The 14251-nt window shown below is 46.4% G+C and overlaps 1 protein-coding gene and 7 non-coding genes across 8 annotated transcripts in view; 5 read left to right on the top strand and 3 right to left on the bottom strand.

Moving 5' to 3' along the window:
* LOC104546393 (gallinacin-11-like) overlaps positions 1-968 on the bottom strand; it is a 2305-nt gene extending 1337 nt beyond the window's left edge. Inside the window, exon 1 of the mRNA XM_010191774.1 lies at positions 911-968. Coding sequence (XP_010190076.1) covers positions 911-968 — 58 coding nt within the window. The remainder of the gene's footprint in view (positions 1-910) is intronic.
* Positions 969-6887: 5919 nt separating this feature from the next.
* On the top strand, positions 6888-6959 carry TRNAW-CCA. The gene has a single exon. It is a non-coding gene; the product is annotated as a tRNA-Trp (tRNA).
* A 962-nt stretch (positions 6960-7921) lies between these two features.
* TRNAR-ACG lies at positions 7922-7994 on the top strand. The gene has a single exon. It is a non-coding gene; the product is annotated as a tRNA-Arg (tRNA).
* A 1818-nt stretch (positions 7995-9812) lies between these two features.
* Positions 9813-9885, top strand: TRNAR-ACG. Its single transcript has one exon. It is a non-coding gene; the product is annotated as a tRNA-Arg (tRNA).
* A 968-nt stretch (positions 9886-10853) lies between these two features.
* On the top strand, positions 10854-10926 carry TRNAH-AUG. The gene has a single exon. It is a non-coding gene; the product is annotated as a tRNA-His (tRNA).
* Positions 10927-11792: 866 nt separating this feature from the next.
* Positions 11793-11865, bottom strand: TRNAR-ACG. The gene has a single exon. It is a non-coding gene; the product is annotated as a tRNA-Arg (tRNA).
* A 957-nt stretch (positions 11866-12822) lies between these two features.
* Positions 12823-12894, bottom strand: TRNAW-CCA. The gene has a single exon. It is a non-coding gene; the product is annotated as a tRNA-Trp (tRNA).
* Positions 12895-13553: 659 nt separating this feature from the next.
* On the top strand, positions 13554-13625 carry TRNAW-CCA. The gene has a single exon. It is a non-coding gene; the product is annotated as a tRNA-Trp (tRNA).
* The last annotated feature ends 626 nt before the right edge of the window (positions 13626-14251 follow it).

Raw genomic sequence — 14251 nt, 5'->3', positions numbered from 1 at the left:
GTGGTCCTCCCCCTGCTGAAACCCCATGGACCCCAAGAAGGGGCCTGATACAAATATCCCCAAAGCCCAAGGCATCTTTTCCAAAAGTTTTGAGAAGCTTCATGGAACCTCACAGGACTCCAAGGAAGGTCTTTTTACAGCTAGAGAAAACCATAGCCATTGATGGCGAGTTTCTGAATATATCCTAGGCATGCATGTAGTAGTGGGTGGGGACAGCCCAGCCTTTGGATGCTTCTAAGTTCTGGGACTGCAATCCTGCAGGGTGGTCATGCAAGGGACCACACTGTGCTCATATGCTCTGAGACGTACCTATGACTTAAAAAAAAAATCAAAAGCTGGAATCTGGCCCAGTTAACAGGGAGAATAGGTTTGCCCCTTTCCTTCCTTCTGTGAAAGCCTTCATCCAAGATGCGGAATTTCATTAAACATGAAGAAAAGTTGGGCTAAAAGCAGAACCAATAAATGAGTCAATGCAGCAGGAGGGCTGAGGAAGTGGAACCAGCACATTCAGAGAGCTAAAGTAAATTTCACTGGTGTAGTTCAACTTGAATAATACAAGGGAACACCTCTGCCCTTCTCTTACCCTACACAAAGCAGATGATTTATGACCCTGGGGTAAGACGAGGCAGATTGTTTCCATAGTATAATCTCCCAATAGTGCCACAGAGTGGCATAAAGAGACTTCAAAGAGTCATAAGGAGCCAACACCTGGTAGCGGCTTCTGTGGGGAGATTCTGGTTTGACATCTGGTCACCAGAGGTTAATTTGCCACTTCTGCTTCTAAGCTGAGAAATAGGGAACGACTCTAACGAAAGGAGCTGAAGAGCACCGAAAAGTACATTCTGCACCACCATACAAGTTAGTTGTACCTCCTACACAGGCAGACCTCAGCATGGGTCTTGCACCTTACCTGGAACAGCCTGGAGGAGGAAAAGGAGAAGAGCCATGAGGCAGGAGAAGAGCTTCATGGTGGAAGGTCTCAGCTGTAGTGTGTAGACAGGACCACAATGCCAGAACCTTTGCGTGGGGGAGGATGGATTGCATTTATAAGGCTGTGGGAACAGACTTGGCTGTCTGGGGGACGTTGGCAGTGGTGAGCGTGGAAGGCAATGAGTACAGCTTGACCGCTGCACATGGCTAAACCTGAACAATGGCAGAGGGTCACAAAAGCATGAGCAGAAGTAACCATACCTCCTTGCCTGGCCACTGGATAGGCTGTTTCTCAGTAGTGACCCCTCCCAGAGAGCATCGTTACTTGTTAAATTCAAAGATCAAGGTGGTTGGTAATGAAACACTTGGAGAAAAATAGACATCCTTTTGGTGAGAGAGGAGGTGCCTAGGAGTGCCATAAGACTGTTGATGAAGATGAACATAGCAAAAAGTCCAAGGTTTGCAGTCTCCATTCACCAATGCAAACAAATTATTTTTTGTATAATTTCCCTAACTGAAAAATAAACCAACTAAACATCCAATTTTCTTTCTGGAAATATTAGTTGGTTTATATTATGTTTCCCAAATATACAGACCTATATAGGGTATCCAAAGAATCTCATGGGACTACCCAACAAGACACAGAACCTCTAAGACAAATTGCATAGGAATAGAGGGGCAACTAGATGTGTATGGCCTAACTCATTTAAAATGGCACTGGACACTCATGTATGGTCAACTGACTGAAGCTCAGTGGTGATGGCCAGTGCTGCACTCAGATACCAAGTTGTAGGCATCTACAGTGGATGCAGCTGTGTGGGAACAAGATGCTTAATTAGTGATTCTAGGACTCAAATCACCTGTTTAGCTGCAGTGGGACCTTCGAAGCCAACACACATGTAGAAACCTGCACTTGTACAGAGCTAAGAGCATCTATTGTCATTAAAGGTGCCTCAAGGATCCCATCTGGCCTCCAGCTGCTGCTCCATGAGGGTGCGGATCCCCTATAGCTCCTGCATGGTATCTGCCAGCCCTAGGGAGACATAGATATTTCTAATGTCACAGAGCCTCTCAAATGTCTCTAGTCTTTATGTATGGGCAACTGGGTTATTTCCTAAATGTTCTTGTCAACTTCTGGTTGTGGTCACTTTGTAGGAAAAAAAAAGAGAAGAAAAAGAAAAAGAAAAAAGAGAAGGCTATAGAATCGTTTATAAGGTCCTGCTCTAAGGAGAAACTTAATAAAATATTAGTTAACAAAATACAATAAAATGTGAATCCTCCTCCTTTATGTAAGGAGATACAGAAATCTGGCACATTATCAGAACAACATGGCTCAATTTGTTGTATCTATAGTGGATTAAATTGGAATTTTTCTCCTTAAACCAAGTTACTGCATCCAGCAGTGTGAGCATTTAAGTCCAGAAGGAAAACAGGGAAAGCACATACATCAAAAATAGAAGAAAAATCCTTTCATTGAAGACTCATGAATGAGCCTAAATTTAAGAGCAGAGGTATCTTTGGGGCTAAGAACACAGCTCCTTTTCCTTTTCTTTATTATTTGAGAATATTCTGGGTATTCCTTACATCTGTATTTGTTATAGAAGCAGCTCCCAATCAGATACTCATTTACGTGGCAGCAATGTCTGCATCCTCCTCATAGACCACACTGAAAAGTGTCCAAGAAGTCCCAAGTCCTGCTGCCTGCACATAGAAAACATTTTGTACTCTCACGAGAAGGGAAAGGCACCAAAAGTTATCAGATCAATGCGTTTGTGGTTAGGTTGACTGTGAGTAATTTACAGCCTGGGTTGCATGCATAGCTGAACTTCTGAGTGATGCACTGAGCTGGAAAACAGAAAGGCATTTGATTTGGACTGAAGGGAGCTGGGACTTCTCCAAGTTACTGCTACAAAATTGCCATTGGGAAAAAAAAACCCCACATTATTTCACTTAGTGTGAAAATTTTGGTTCATACTGAAATGAAACTTTCTGCTCTGTGCAGGTGTAAAATGCAAAGGAAATAAGAGTCGGGTCTTTGGAAACACCTCCATGAGGTAGCACTGCCTGAGTTTTATCCAGGCTTTTAAGCAGCAGAAAGAACCAAACTCCAGCCTGAATTTGTATATTTAGAAAATGGCTGAGAAACAGTCAGCATCGCCATCTGAAATATCACCTGGGCTGTTTTCTCTCCAGAATTATTTAATAAATGTAACCAAGCTCTCATGGCTGGAGCTTGGTCTCAGACGTACAGAAGATACACAGAGAAAAAGGCTTTCACATGCAGAGAGCAATGTGGTATCCCTGTGTTTGTACTTCAGGCAAATGAAAAATCTCAGAATAGCTCCAGAAAATCCATAGCCCTGTACAAGTTATTAGCTCAAGTTACACTTTTATGCATGACAGCAAAGGGCTCTTGGTGGATCCTTGGAAATCCTGGCTGTAGGATGAAATGTAGATAATGAAAGGGGAAGTATGTGTCCTACATTAAGGTAGGGTAGAAACATCTCTAGAAGTGCCTTTCCATGCCAACAGTGTGTATGTGTGAAAAATGTAATTTCACATTTCTAGGGGAAAAAAGGTATCTTGCACAGGAGAGACAGGACAGCTTTGCAACATCAGTTGGCTCTCTGAGATGACGGTGAAAGAGGGGGAAAGAAAGCCCCCTCTTTCTCAGAGGAAAAGTGCAATGTACCAGCTTTATAAAAACCCATCCACCTGCACAGGTAGAGGGAACATCCACCTTGCAATGACTTTGCTTTAGGATCCCTGGTAACTGGCACTGAGGCCCCTGCTAATAACCCCTCCATCTGATCAGGGACTCTGGAAAACCATCTTCCCCTCTCAGCAGCAGGTGATAAGGGACATGCATAGGTACAAAGAGTCGTGTACACAACAGACTGGCAGAGGTGTCATGGAGCATCATCTTACAGAGATGTATGGGTGTATTGAACTGCATGCATGCCCTTGGATGTATGGGAGCAAGAGAAAGGGCTTTCACCTCCCTACTTTGCTTTGCTTTGACTTTGTTTTTTTTTAGGTCTATTTTTTTTTTCCTGCACCCCTGCCCTTCTGAACCCAAATCTGCCATCCCGCTAGCTCATCCTCTACATCACCAGAAACACAGCCCAAATCCTGTGTCCTGTACCTTCTCTATCCCCCTCTCTCCCTTCCTATACCATGCTGTGTACTTCCTACCTTGCAAGCCAAATCTGCCTTGGACCCTTATCTCCAGGCTACAGGTAAAAGTACAGATCTTGTCAGGGGCTAGGATCAGTGTCTCCTGGATGCTGCACTTGCTCGTTTTGCTTTCAAACACCTTGGAAAATATCCAGCTGGCCAGTTAACCTATTTGGGTCAAGCCAGCACAGAACACAGCTTATTTCCCATCTCCACTCTTAAGTCACACAGAGCGAGCATCTGAATATTAATGGACTAAGGAAGAACTTGCACCTCAGAGGTGAAGTAACAGATTTCAAGAAAGCTGTGCAGATTAATTAAGGTTCTTCTCTCATGGTTTCAATTTGAATGGGTTGTTATCTTACAGAAAATGTATGTGTCAGGCAGAATGGACCAGCCTGCCTTTTTGCAGAGAGCTCATTTAATTTCATAATGCATTTTAGTAAAAGAATATGGGAATTGCCAGAAAGTTTTGCCAGGGCTGAGTCCCACTGCTCTCCCACACCTCAGCTCCTCAAATGCCATTGCCTCACCCCAAGAGCAAGGTGTCACAGCAGTCTGGGATTAACCAGCTTGGGTTGTGCCAGGACTTCATTTCCATGGAACATGCTGTACTATAAAACATGTCACTTTTCCTACTTAAAAAAATAAGGTATTGCCATCTTAGAAGCAAAGAGGTTCCTGTACGTATTGCCTGAAGCCATTGTTCAGCCCGAGTGCTCACGCTGTTCTCTACAACAGCATCAAATGCTTTAGGGATATCCATAAACTAGACATGGGTATTTGTCCACCCTCTGCTCCAGGGAATCCTGAGGAAATGCTTTGTCACTTTTCTGGCTTTTCAGGGATAGCTTGACAAACAAAAAGGATTTTTTTTCTTCTCAGCACCTTTCACAGGAAAAAAATTAAGTTATTTGATTTTTTTTTCTGTGCATGATATTTATTGATGTTGTTCTGACCCAGTGGCCTTGATATTAACAATATAAACTTTCACCTTACCCCACGTGCATTGTTCTCTGCCTCTGGCTTCTGTGCTAGCTTTTCATTTCAAATTTGCAGGTGCTATTAAGTCTCCAGGGCAGCCACGTGGCAGGGGAGCTTTTTATGTCTTTTTTCAGTCACTACAGAGAAATGGATAAAACCTTGACAAGAAACCTTCAGTTGCCTCAGATTCCCACTAAAGCTAAGGGGAATATCTCAACCCTCAGACAAGATACGACATTGTGCTTCATCAGGCTGGAGCAGGAACTAATTCTGCGAAGTTATTTGTAAAATTGCAAAAAAATAGTCCTGCTCTGTTTAATGATGGAATGGAAATACTTGTTTTTTTTAAAAATGGGAAATGAAGAACAAGTGAAACACACCAGGTGTGTTAATAACCTGAAAGAGGAGGAGGGCTTGTCCAATAATCTTACATTCAAAATCCTTCCCTATCATTTCCAGCCTCTGCACATGAATGTCCTCACTGTCAGGCTGTAAGTGTTTATTCAATCCAAATCCCCTTCAAATTACAATTAGAAATTTTATCCCAGAAAAACAATTCACATTTGGAGTGCCATCTCATTCTGCCTTGATGTCTCTGCACTTCATTTGCCCTTGTTTCTCCTCTTCCTCCTCTCCCAGGTTATTCCAGGTTAAAGATGTGTTTTATATGGATCACAGAAGAAATACACATGGGGAAAGCTCTGCCTCCTGCCTAGTGATCAGTTCTGCAGCTGACCTGCAGCTGGAGAAAATCTCCCATCCTCCATACAGTAAATCACTTCCTCATGCTCAGTGCTGCAATGGTCACAGGAAAGGTCTATTCCCAGTTCATCCAGTTTGCCAGCAGACAGGACCACTGAAGGCTTTTTAATGCATTTCAATCTTCACTGAAAGGGTTGTCAAGCATTAGATAGAGTTGCCCAGAGCAGTGGTGGAGTCACCATCCCTGGAGGTGTTTAAAAGATGGGGAGATGTGGCGCTTAAGGACATGGTTTAGCGGTGGAGTTGGCAGTGCTAAGTTAAAGGTCAGGCTCGATGATCTTTTCCAGACTAAGTGAGTCTATGATTCTATTTCCAGGAAAGAAACAAGCTGAATTTCCAGCCTGGCCTAGGGAAGGAGGGTCCTTCACTGTGAAAAACGCATTTCCAGCCTGGCTTTGCGGTTTGCGGAGCCCATGAGCTAGTTCATGGCTCCCTCTTGCGGGAGGACTCGCTGGCAGACGAAGGGACACAAAGTCTTTCTTGTGAGCAGGATTTACTCAAATGGAAAGGTAGGTGTCTGCCTCTTTTCTCCATTGTCAGCATTGATAATCCACAGAATAAATACGAGAGAATTATTAATATGTTTGGAGAGCAAAGATGACTTTTGGTAGTGGACTCCAAATTTTAGAGACTGAAGTGAGTTGCCTACATTCAGGATGACTGTATAATGGTAAAGGTAGTATTTTTTCTAACTTCATATGATTGTATATAATTTGTATAACCTTATAAAACTTTGTAATTAGAGTAATAATGGGAGCTCCGATGCCTAGTGCACACGTAGGCATCTTCCTTGTACATATATTCAGGTTTCTAAAGCAGCATCCCACTCCAGATATCCACTGCAGTTCACCTCATCCCACTGTGCACAATCATCCTCCTGCTTGGACTCCTCTCTGCAGCCAGACCTCGGCCGCCCTTGCTCTCCATAGCTGCATCTGAGGGGCTCCTGGACACTCCTGGGATGGTCCGCATGGAGACGACATTGCCACCACCCAGGCTAGGGTCTACACCAGGGAGCTGTACCCCTTCACCCTGGCCTTGTGGCGCAAGGGCAGTGCATCTGACTCCAGATCAGAAGGTTGTGTGTTCAAATCACACTGGGGTCAGCCTTGGGGCACCACTGGCCACCACCTGTATTGCTCCTGCTTTTCTGTGGGGCCGGTCTGGGTGAAGGGCAGGGCCCTGCGAGGTGTTGGCCAACTATACCAACTATAGGTTGTGGGAGATGAGAAATGTGACGCACAAAGCTTTCCTTTCAGCTGAGCTGAAGGCTATAAAGGATGATGGGAGTGGAGGTCAAGGGTGGTGCTGGGTTGTGGTGGGTGTCTAAGCTGAAGGAAGTTGAAGTCTTCCTCAGGGAAGTGCAGAGAACCTCACTGAAGGCTCAGACATTTCAGAGTCACCTGGATGTACCCATGGCAATGTTTCCCTGAGGTAGTACAGTCAGTCCAAGGCATTTCTGGAGGGTATCAAGAGCAATTACTCAATGAAGGATCATGGCAATAGGGAGGGGATTTTGATGAACATCACAACTCTTTTCAACAAGAGTAAGGAGGGTTTAAGGGGCTCTAGTCTGGTCAGCCTCACCTCAGAGCCCACACAAAGACTATGCAACAAATACACCTAAAAGACATGCCCAAATAAAGGAAGGACAATGTCCATGTCTAAATGAAGATGACTGGAAACAGTGACCATGGGTTTGCCAAGGACAGATTACTCCTGGCCAGAGTGATATCTCTCTTTGAAGAAATAACTTCCTCAGTGGTCAAGAGGACACCAGGGAACGTAATTTAGCTTGGCTTTGATTTGGTCTCTGATGGGGTCTCCCAAACTCATCTCTATGACAAGACAGAGACAGAGTGATTAGGCCAAATCACAGGGCAAAGCAAAGTGGCTGGACCAGGGAGCCAAGGGGTCTGCAGTCAGTGATTGGTGGTCCAGCTGATGTTCCTCACTGACTGATGCTGCATTGGATGTTGTTTAGTGTCTTTCTGCTGCACACAGAGGTTGTTCAACAGAACAAAGGTCATGAGCAGGTCAACAGGGGCATGGGGATAGTGAGGGGCTGGGGCCAGTGGCGCAATGGACAATGCGCCTGACTACGGATCAGGAGACTGCAGGTTCAACTCCTGCCTGGCTCAAAACTTTTAGCCTGATGGTAGTTCCTCCTGTTCCTTCTGCAAGGGTCTTCCTTCCCCTTCCCATCATCCATCCTGCTGGGCATTCTGACAGTGGTCCAGCCAGGTTTTCATCCACTTTCCTAGCCTTTCATCCATATATTCATAATCTGGCTACAAAAAGACTCTAGGAAACTGTATTTAAAACTTCACTTAAGATAAACGAGTGTTTCTTTCACAGGTTCCAGCAGGGCAGGCAGTTGGGTAGGTCAGGTAGGACCTTATTAAATCTATGCTGGCAGTTTGCAACTCCTTTTGGGTCCTTCATGTGTCCATTTACTCAAGTGATTCCTGACTTGTTCATCCTCTGCCATGAATAATCCATTGCCATAGGCTCTGCGAAAAGCAAAAGGACATAAAGCTGAGAGCTGACCTCATTAGTAAAGACAGAGCCAAAAAAGGCGTTGAGTACCTAAGCCTGCTCCATGGCTGTTGCTATTTCCCTCATTCACTCAGAAGTGGTCCCACAATTGCTTTTAATTTTCTTTTGCTGCCAATGCAGTTCTAAAAGCCATTTAGTTGACCTTTCTCATTCCTACCAATCTCAGCTCCAGCTGAGCTTTGGTTTTCCTGTGTCAGCAGCTACTTCTAGCCATCAGATTGGAAGAATAATAATCATCCTGTTTGAAACTTGTGGGACCACACTGGGAGTCTGTGTCCAACCTTGGGATCTCCAAAACAAGAAAAACATTTGCAGATTGCAGAGTCCCAGAAAAGGTCATCCAGATGAGAAAGCAGTGGAGTGGCTGACGAGGAGTGCCCTAGAGAGCTGGGTATCTGTAATACAGACAAGGAAAGGACAAGGAACGATTGATTTATGCTATGTAGGAAGAGTGGAACCAGGCTTTTATTTTGGACTTAGAGGATGGAACCCGAAAAGAACAGATTATAACAAGGAAAATCTCTATTAGATTATAGGAAAAAAAGAATTTAAGAGGTCATCAGGTCATCAGAGGTCACACATTAGACTAGGATCTCAGAGAGGCTTAAGAGTTCCCATCCTTGGAGACTTTCAAAGCCCAGCTGACCCACGGAAAAAAGACTCCACAACCTGCAAGGTTGTAAAGTAGGTGTGTTTATTCAGCACGCTTGGCACACGGGGAATCTTTCCTCTGAATTCGTGTGCACCTTCTGTGGCAGCTTGTCTTAACTTTTATACAGTAAAGTGTCGCATATTCATTACTATGCAAAAATGCCTATGCATATTCATAACATTTCCCCGAAAAGGCCGTCTTTTTCCAAGAAGTCCGGTCGCACCTGTGCAGTGCCTCCTGGTGGTCGTGGGCCAGGGTCTCGGGGAGTCCTTTTTCCTACTAAGCTCTTCACCTTTGTTCCTTGCGCATGCTCCCTGGACCCTTGGCGTTTCTCCAAAAGCCACCTGCAGTGTTCTTGTTGTTATCAGAAGCCGTAAGATGTGTCAGGCAGGACATCCTTGGCCTTATCAGGAACTGTAGCCTACCTCCCTTTAGACAGTGACCTAAGATATATTGCTTCAGCTAAATAATTGCTATCCTGTTAACTCTAAGCATTATTCCACCAAGCTGTGTTAGCCCCAAGCTATAATTTTCTTTATAAGTGTTACAGTTCTCTCTATCATAACTAACTAAATGAACTAATGTGAAGGACTTTTGTGCTCTGAGCAGGGGATTACATCACTTGACTTCCAGGGATGTCATAAAATCTAAATTTTTCTATACTTAATTAAATCCTCTTGCACCCTCCCCTGCTCCCCTCACAAAGCCCATCCAGCAATGGGAAGCCCCCAAATGTCCAGGAGGACCAGGGCCAGTGGTGCAATGGACAACGCGCCTGACTACGGATCAGGAGATTGCAGGTTCGACTCCTGCCTGGCTCGTCATTTTCCTGCCCACAGCCTGGCTTTTGAACTGATGATGTCAGAGGACCACTTTCCCCATGGTGGCCTGCCTTTGCATGGAGTCTCTCCCTTCTTGCTGGGCTTTCTGCACAGCAAAAGCTTCCCTCCTATCAGGGGATACTCTGACTGGATATACTGGCAAAAAAATGTTAGCATGAGGGTGGTAAATCACTGAGAGAGGGGCACAGAGTGGCTGTGGACTCTCCATCCTTGGAGATATTCAGAGTTCAAGCAGACGAGACGTTGATCTCAATGTGCCAAGCTGAGCACGAATTCGGACTAGAGACCTCTACGTGTAATTTCTAACCAGAATCACTGTTATTCAATGGGAAGTTCCTGCTTCCATGTTCTTTTGCTGCTCTATCCCATGTTGGCAGACTCATAGTCTTGTCAGCACCTTTATGGTACCTTCACCCCACATGCGGTTTGCAGAAGGAAGGTCAAAGATGCTCACGTGCAGGTTAACCCAGACCAACCGGCCATCAAGTAAGATCTCACTACCCATAGTTGACCTCAGTCATCAAGCAGGAGGAAGTGGAGGACAAAACATATGGACTTGGGCTGAGCTCACCCCTCAGCTGGACACCACAGCTCCAGAGAGCCCTGGGCTGCTCCAAGCCTTGCCTTGTCTGGGAATTGTAGAAACGTCTCCCATGGGTTAGGCAAGGTGGCTCCTCCAGCCCACCACAGCAGCCAAAGGGCTGGAGGCCACCATCTGCCTTTGCTGTCTGGCCTCCTTATAGGGGGACTCAGCACAGAAACCAATTCTTCTGGGTGGTGGGACCAGTGGGACCAACACTGACCTCTCAAACATGGGTGAGTAGGGCAAAGCTGTCATGGATGGAGCAGGAGGGAGGTAGGTGAGGCCTTGCCACTTCTGTTTGACCACCAGCACACCCAGATGGTACAGAAAGCATGGTGAGGTCCCCAGGTAGGACCAGGGGTTGGGGCCAGTGGCACAATGGACAATGCGCCTGACTATGGATCAGAAGACTGCAGGTTCAACTCCTGCCTGGCTCACCCTGAAACTGCCTGGCTGTTATGGAGGTGACAAGATACAGCTGTCTTCATGAGGTCCTTCCCCTTCCAGGTTTTTTGTCCATCTCTCTGGCATCAGCATCACAGAGGCATCATTTTGTGACATGCTGCATCAAAGCTCTGAGCATGCCACCTGCTTCAAGAGCCTCCACTCCTCATGTCCTTTTTGTCCTGGCATGCTGACATCCTAGACTGCTGGGCAGCAAGACTGATCCAGAGGTCTCTGAGTGTGTGTTTTGCTCATAAGCCCTGTGATGATCTCCTTTCTGTCTTCCTGAGCAATTCTAATTCCTAAAAAAAGGCTGCAAAGTTATAAAAGTGAGGGTTCTGAGATGGCCAGGTGCTTCATCCCTCCACCCTGACCTTGTGGCACAAGGGCAGTGTGCCTGCACATGAATCACAAAGTTCAGTGTCTGAATCACACTGAGAACAGGCTTGGGACAGTGCAGGTGGCCTGTTTGTGCTTTCCATGAGTCTCATTGATGGGGCACACAGAATTTTGCAAAGCATTGACAAACTGCAACAAGACCAATGTGTACCTCTGAGGTGGCTGGGGACCAGAGCACATGATCCCCCAGCCTGGATCTACCCAGTCTATGGGGTGGCAATTCAGAAGGCATCTTCATCATGCTGTGGGTTTTGCTGTGGTACCCCTAAATATGGTGTGGGCCTCAGTTCTGCCCATTTTGGAGTGCCCAGCTTCGCTGAAAGGGCTGGAGAATCTTTTTCCTATAGACAGGGCAAGAGGACACCCTGGCACACTTGTCCTGCAGAAGGCCTGACTGGATGGATGATGGGCAGGAGAAGGAAAGCCCTTGCAGAAGGAGCTACCATCAGGCTAAAAGTGACGAGCCAGGCAGGAGTCGAACCTGCAGTCTCCTGATCCGTAGTCAGGCGCGTTATCCATTGCGCCACTGGCCCTGGTCCTCCTGGAGCTCTGAGGGCTTCCCATCGCTGGATGTCAAACATCCTCTGCACTCAGCAGGTAGACACGAAACAACATCCGATGCAACATCATTCAGTAAGGAACATCAGCTGGACTGCCAACCGCTGACTGCAACCCCCTTGGCTTCCTGGTCCAGCCACTTTGCTCTGCCTTGTAATTTGGTTTAGTGTTACAGGGACAAGTCTGGGAGACCCCAGTAGAGGCCAAATCAAAGTCAAGCTAAGTGATGTTCCTTGGTGTCCTCTTGACCACTCAGGAAGTTATTTCTTCAAGGAAACTTATCAGGCTGGCCAAGAGTGGCCTGATTTTGGAGACTCCACATTTCCAATTGTTTTCATGTCCTTCCTTCACTTGGGCATAACTTTCAGGCATATTTGTTCTATAGTCTTCACGTGGGCTCTGAGGTGAGGCTGATCAGACTAGAGCTCCTCGGATCCTCCTTCTTACTCTTCTTGACAAAAACTCTCATGTTGTTCTTTAGAAACCTGTCTTGACTGCCAGGATCTTTCACTGGGCAACTTCTCTTGACCCCTGCAGAAGTCCCCTGGACTGACTGTACCACCTTATGCTTCCCTCCCAGGCAAATATTGCCTGAGGGTAAGTCCAGGTCCTCCAGGAGTGACTCAGCATGCAGTTATGAAGCTTCTTTCACTTCCATGAAGAAAACTTAACTTCCTTCAGCTTGTTGATGAAACCACTTGCTTCGGACAGTCACCATAATACCCCACTGCATCGGCCTCTGCTTTGACTGCAATTCCATAATCTCCAACCAGCACAATGCCTGGCTGAAATGAAAGCTCTGGGCACCACATGTCCCCAAAAGAGATTCTAGAAGTCCTCTGCTATAGCTGTGGCCAATGCCTTGCAGAGCCCTGCCCCTCACCCAGACCAGCTCCACAGAAAAGTAGGGGCAATACAGATGGTGGTAAGGCTGACCCCAGTGTGATTTGAACACACAACCTTCTGATCTGGAGTCAGACGCGCTGCCCTTGCGCCACGAGGTCTGGGTGAAGGGATGCATCTCGCTCCAACGCACCCTGGCCTGGGTGGGGTGGATGTCCTCTCCACAAGGACCACCCCAGGGATGCCCAGGCAATCCCTAGAGAACAGCTGTGGGATGTAGAGAGGATGAGGCCACTCCTTGAGTAGCCAAGCCCTGCCCACAGCATGATGACCAGGCTGGAGGGTCAAAACGCAGAGAGGGATGGGGCAGAGGTGCAGAGGGAACAGTAAGAAGTCCAAGATATGTGGGGGCAGCTGATCTCAAAGTAGACACCATCCATCTGTTGGAGAAAGGTGACCCCAGACAGGCCACACAAAAGTCATGAGGGTCCATCTCACCACAGGGCTCGAGGTGGGTGCTGTGCATCAACCAGGTGAGTGGGGCTTTTGTCCCCAGGGAGGTGGTGGTCAACATCCCTCCTGCCCCTCTGGAGCCTGTTTCTCCTGGAATAAGCCCTATGGTGCTGCTCTGGGCAATGGTCTTGTTCAGGCCTTCCTCCTCTGAAATGTCTCGTTCAGAGCCCTCCTTGCAAGCTTTGCAAGGCATCTGGCAAAGATGTTCCTACTTCTTTGTCAGATGGAGGAAAAGTCCCTTCCTTCAAAGCATAGCTCATGACCATAAAGTCCGGGATGATATTTTGTCATGAAGTCCCTCAGCTGTGACCTCGTGGCGCAATGGTAGCGCATCTGACTCCAGATCAGAAGGCTGTGTGTTCAAATCACACCGGGGTCAGGATGTTCCATCTCCATCAGGAATCACTGTGGGATGGGCAACCAATGGGCAACCTGTTTTTGCCCTCCCACTCTGTACCCCACAGTCCTGTTGAAGGGCAGTAAATGAACCATGGCAGAGAGGTCTTTCCTTGCCGGATCAGAGTTAGGAAGTATATGGAAAGCCTCAGCCTTCCGCTCTATACCCTGGTGTTAGGTGGTTGAATGTTGGGATAAGATTTTTCCCAGGTTGAATAAACTCAGTTCTTTCCAGCTCTCCTCACACACCAAATCCACAAGTCCAACACCACCTTAGTGGTTCTCCCTGGACTTGCTTAACTATGCCAGTGTCTTTTTGTTGATTCAGTTGAAAGACCCGGCTATGGGGAACCAAAACCCAGCTATCAGGACTAGTCAATAGGATCTTTAACTCTCTTCTTAATCTCTTACTGGTCTCCCAAGCATTTCCTGGTGAAATGGACAGAAAAGATGGGGAACTGGAAGGAAAAGGAGACTTGAAACTATGGGATTGATATTATATGAGTTACAGTTTATTAAAAGTAGTCAAACTACTTAAACATTAAATGTACGTTAAACCACGACAACTATTTTAAGGGATCTTTAAAGGTGAAATTCAGAAGACATAAA

This window comes from Mesitornis unicolor, unplaced genomic scaffold (assembly GCF_000695765.1).
Source record: "Mesitornis unicolor isolate BGI_N332 unplaced genomic scaffold, ASM69576v1 scaffold8799, whole genome shotgun sequence".
NCBI classification, from domain to species: domain Eukaryota; kingdom Metazoa; phylum Chordata; class Aves; order Mesitornithiformes; family Mesitornithidae; genus Mesitornis; species Mesitornis unicolor.
The sequence above is the reverse complement of the archived record's forward strand: the minus strand, read 5'-3'. Positions and strand labels throughout refer to the sequence as shown.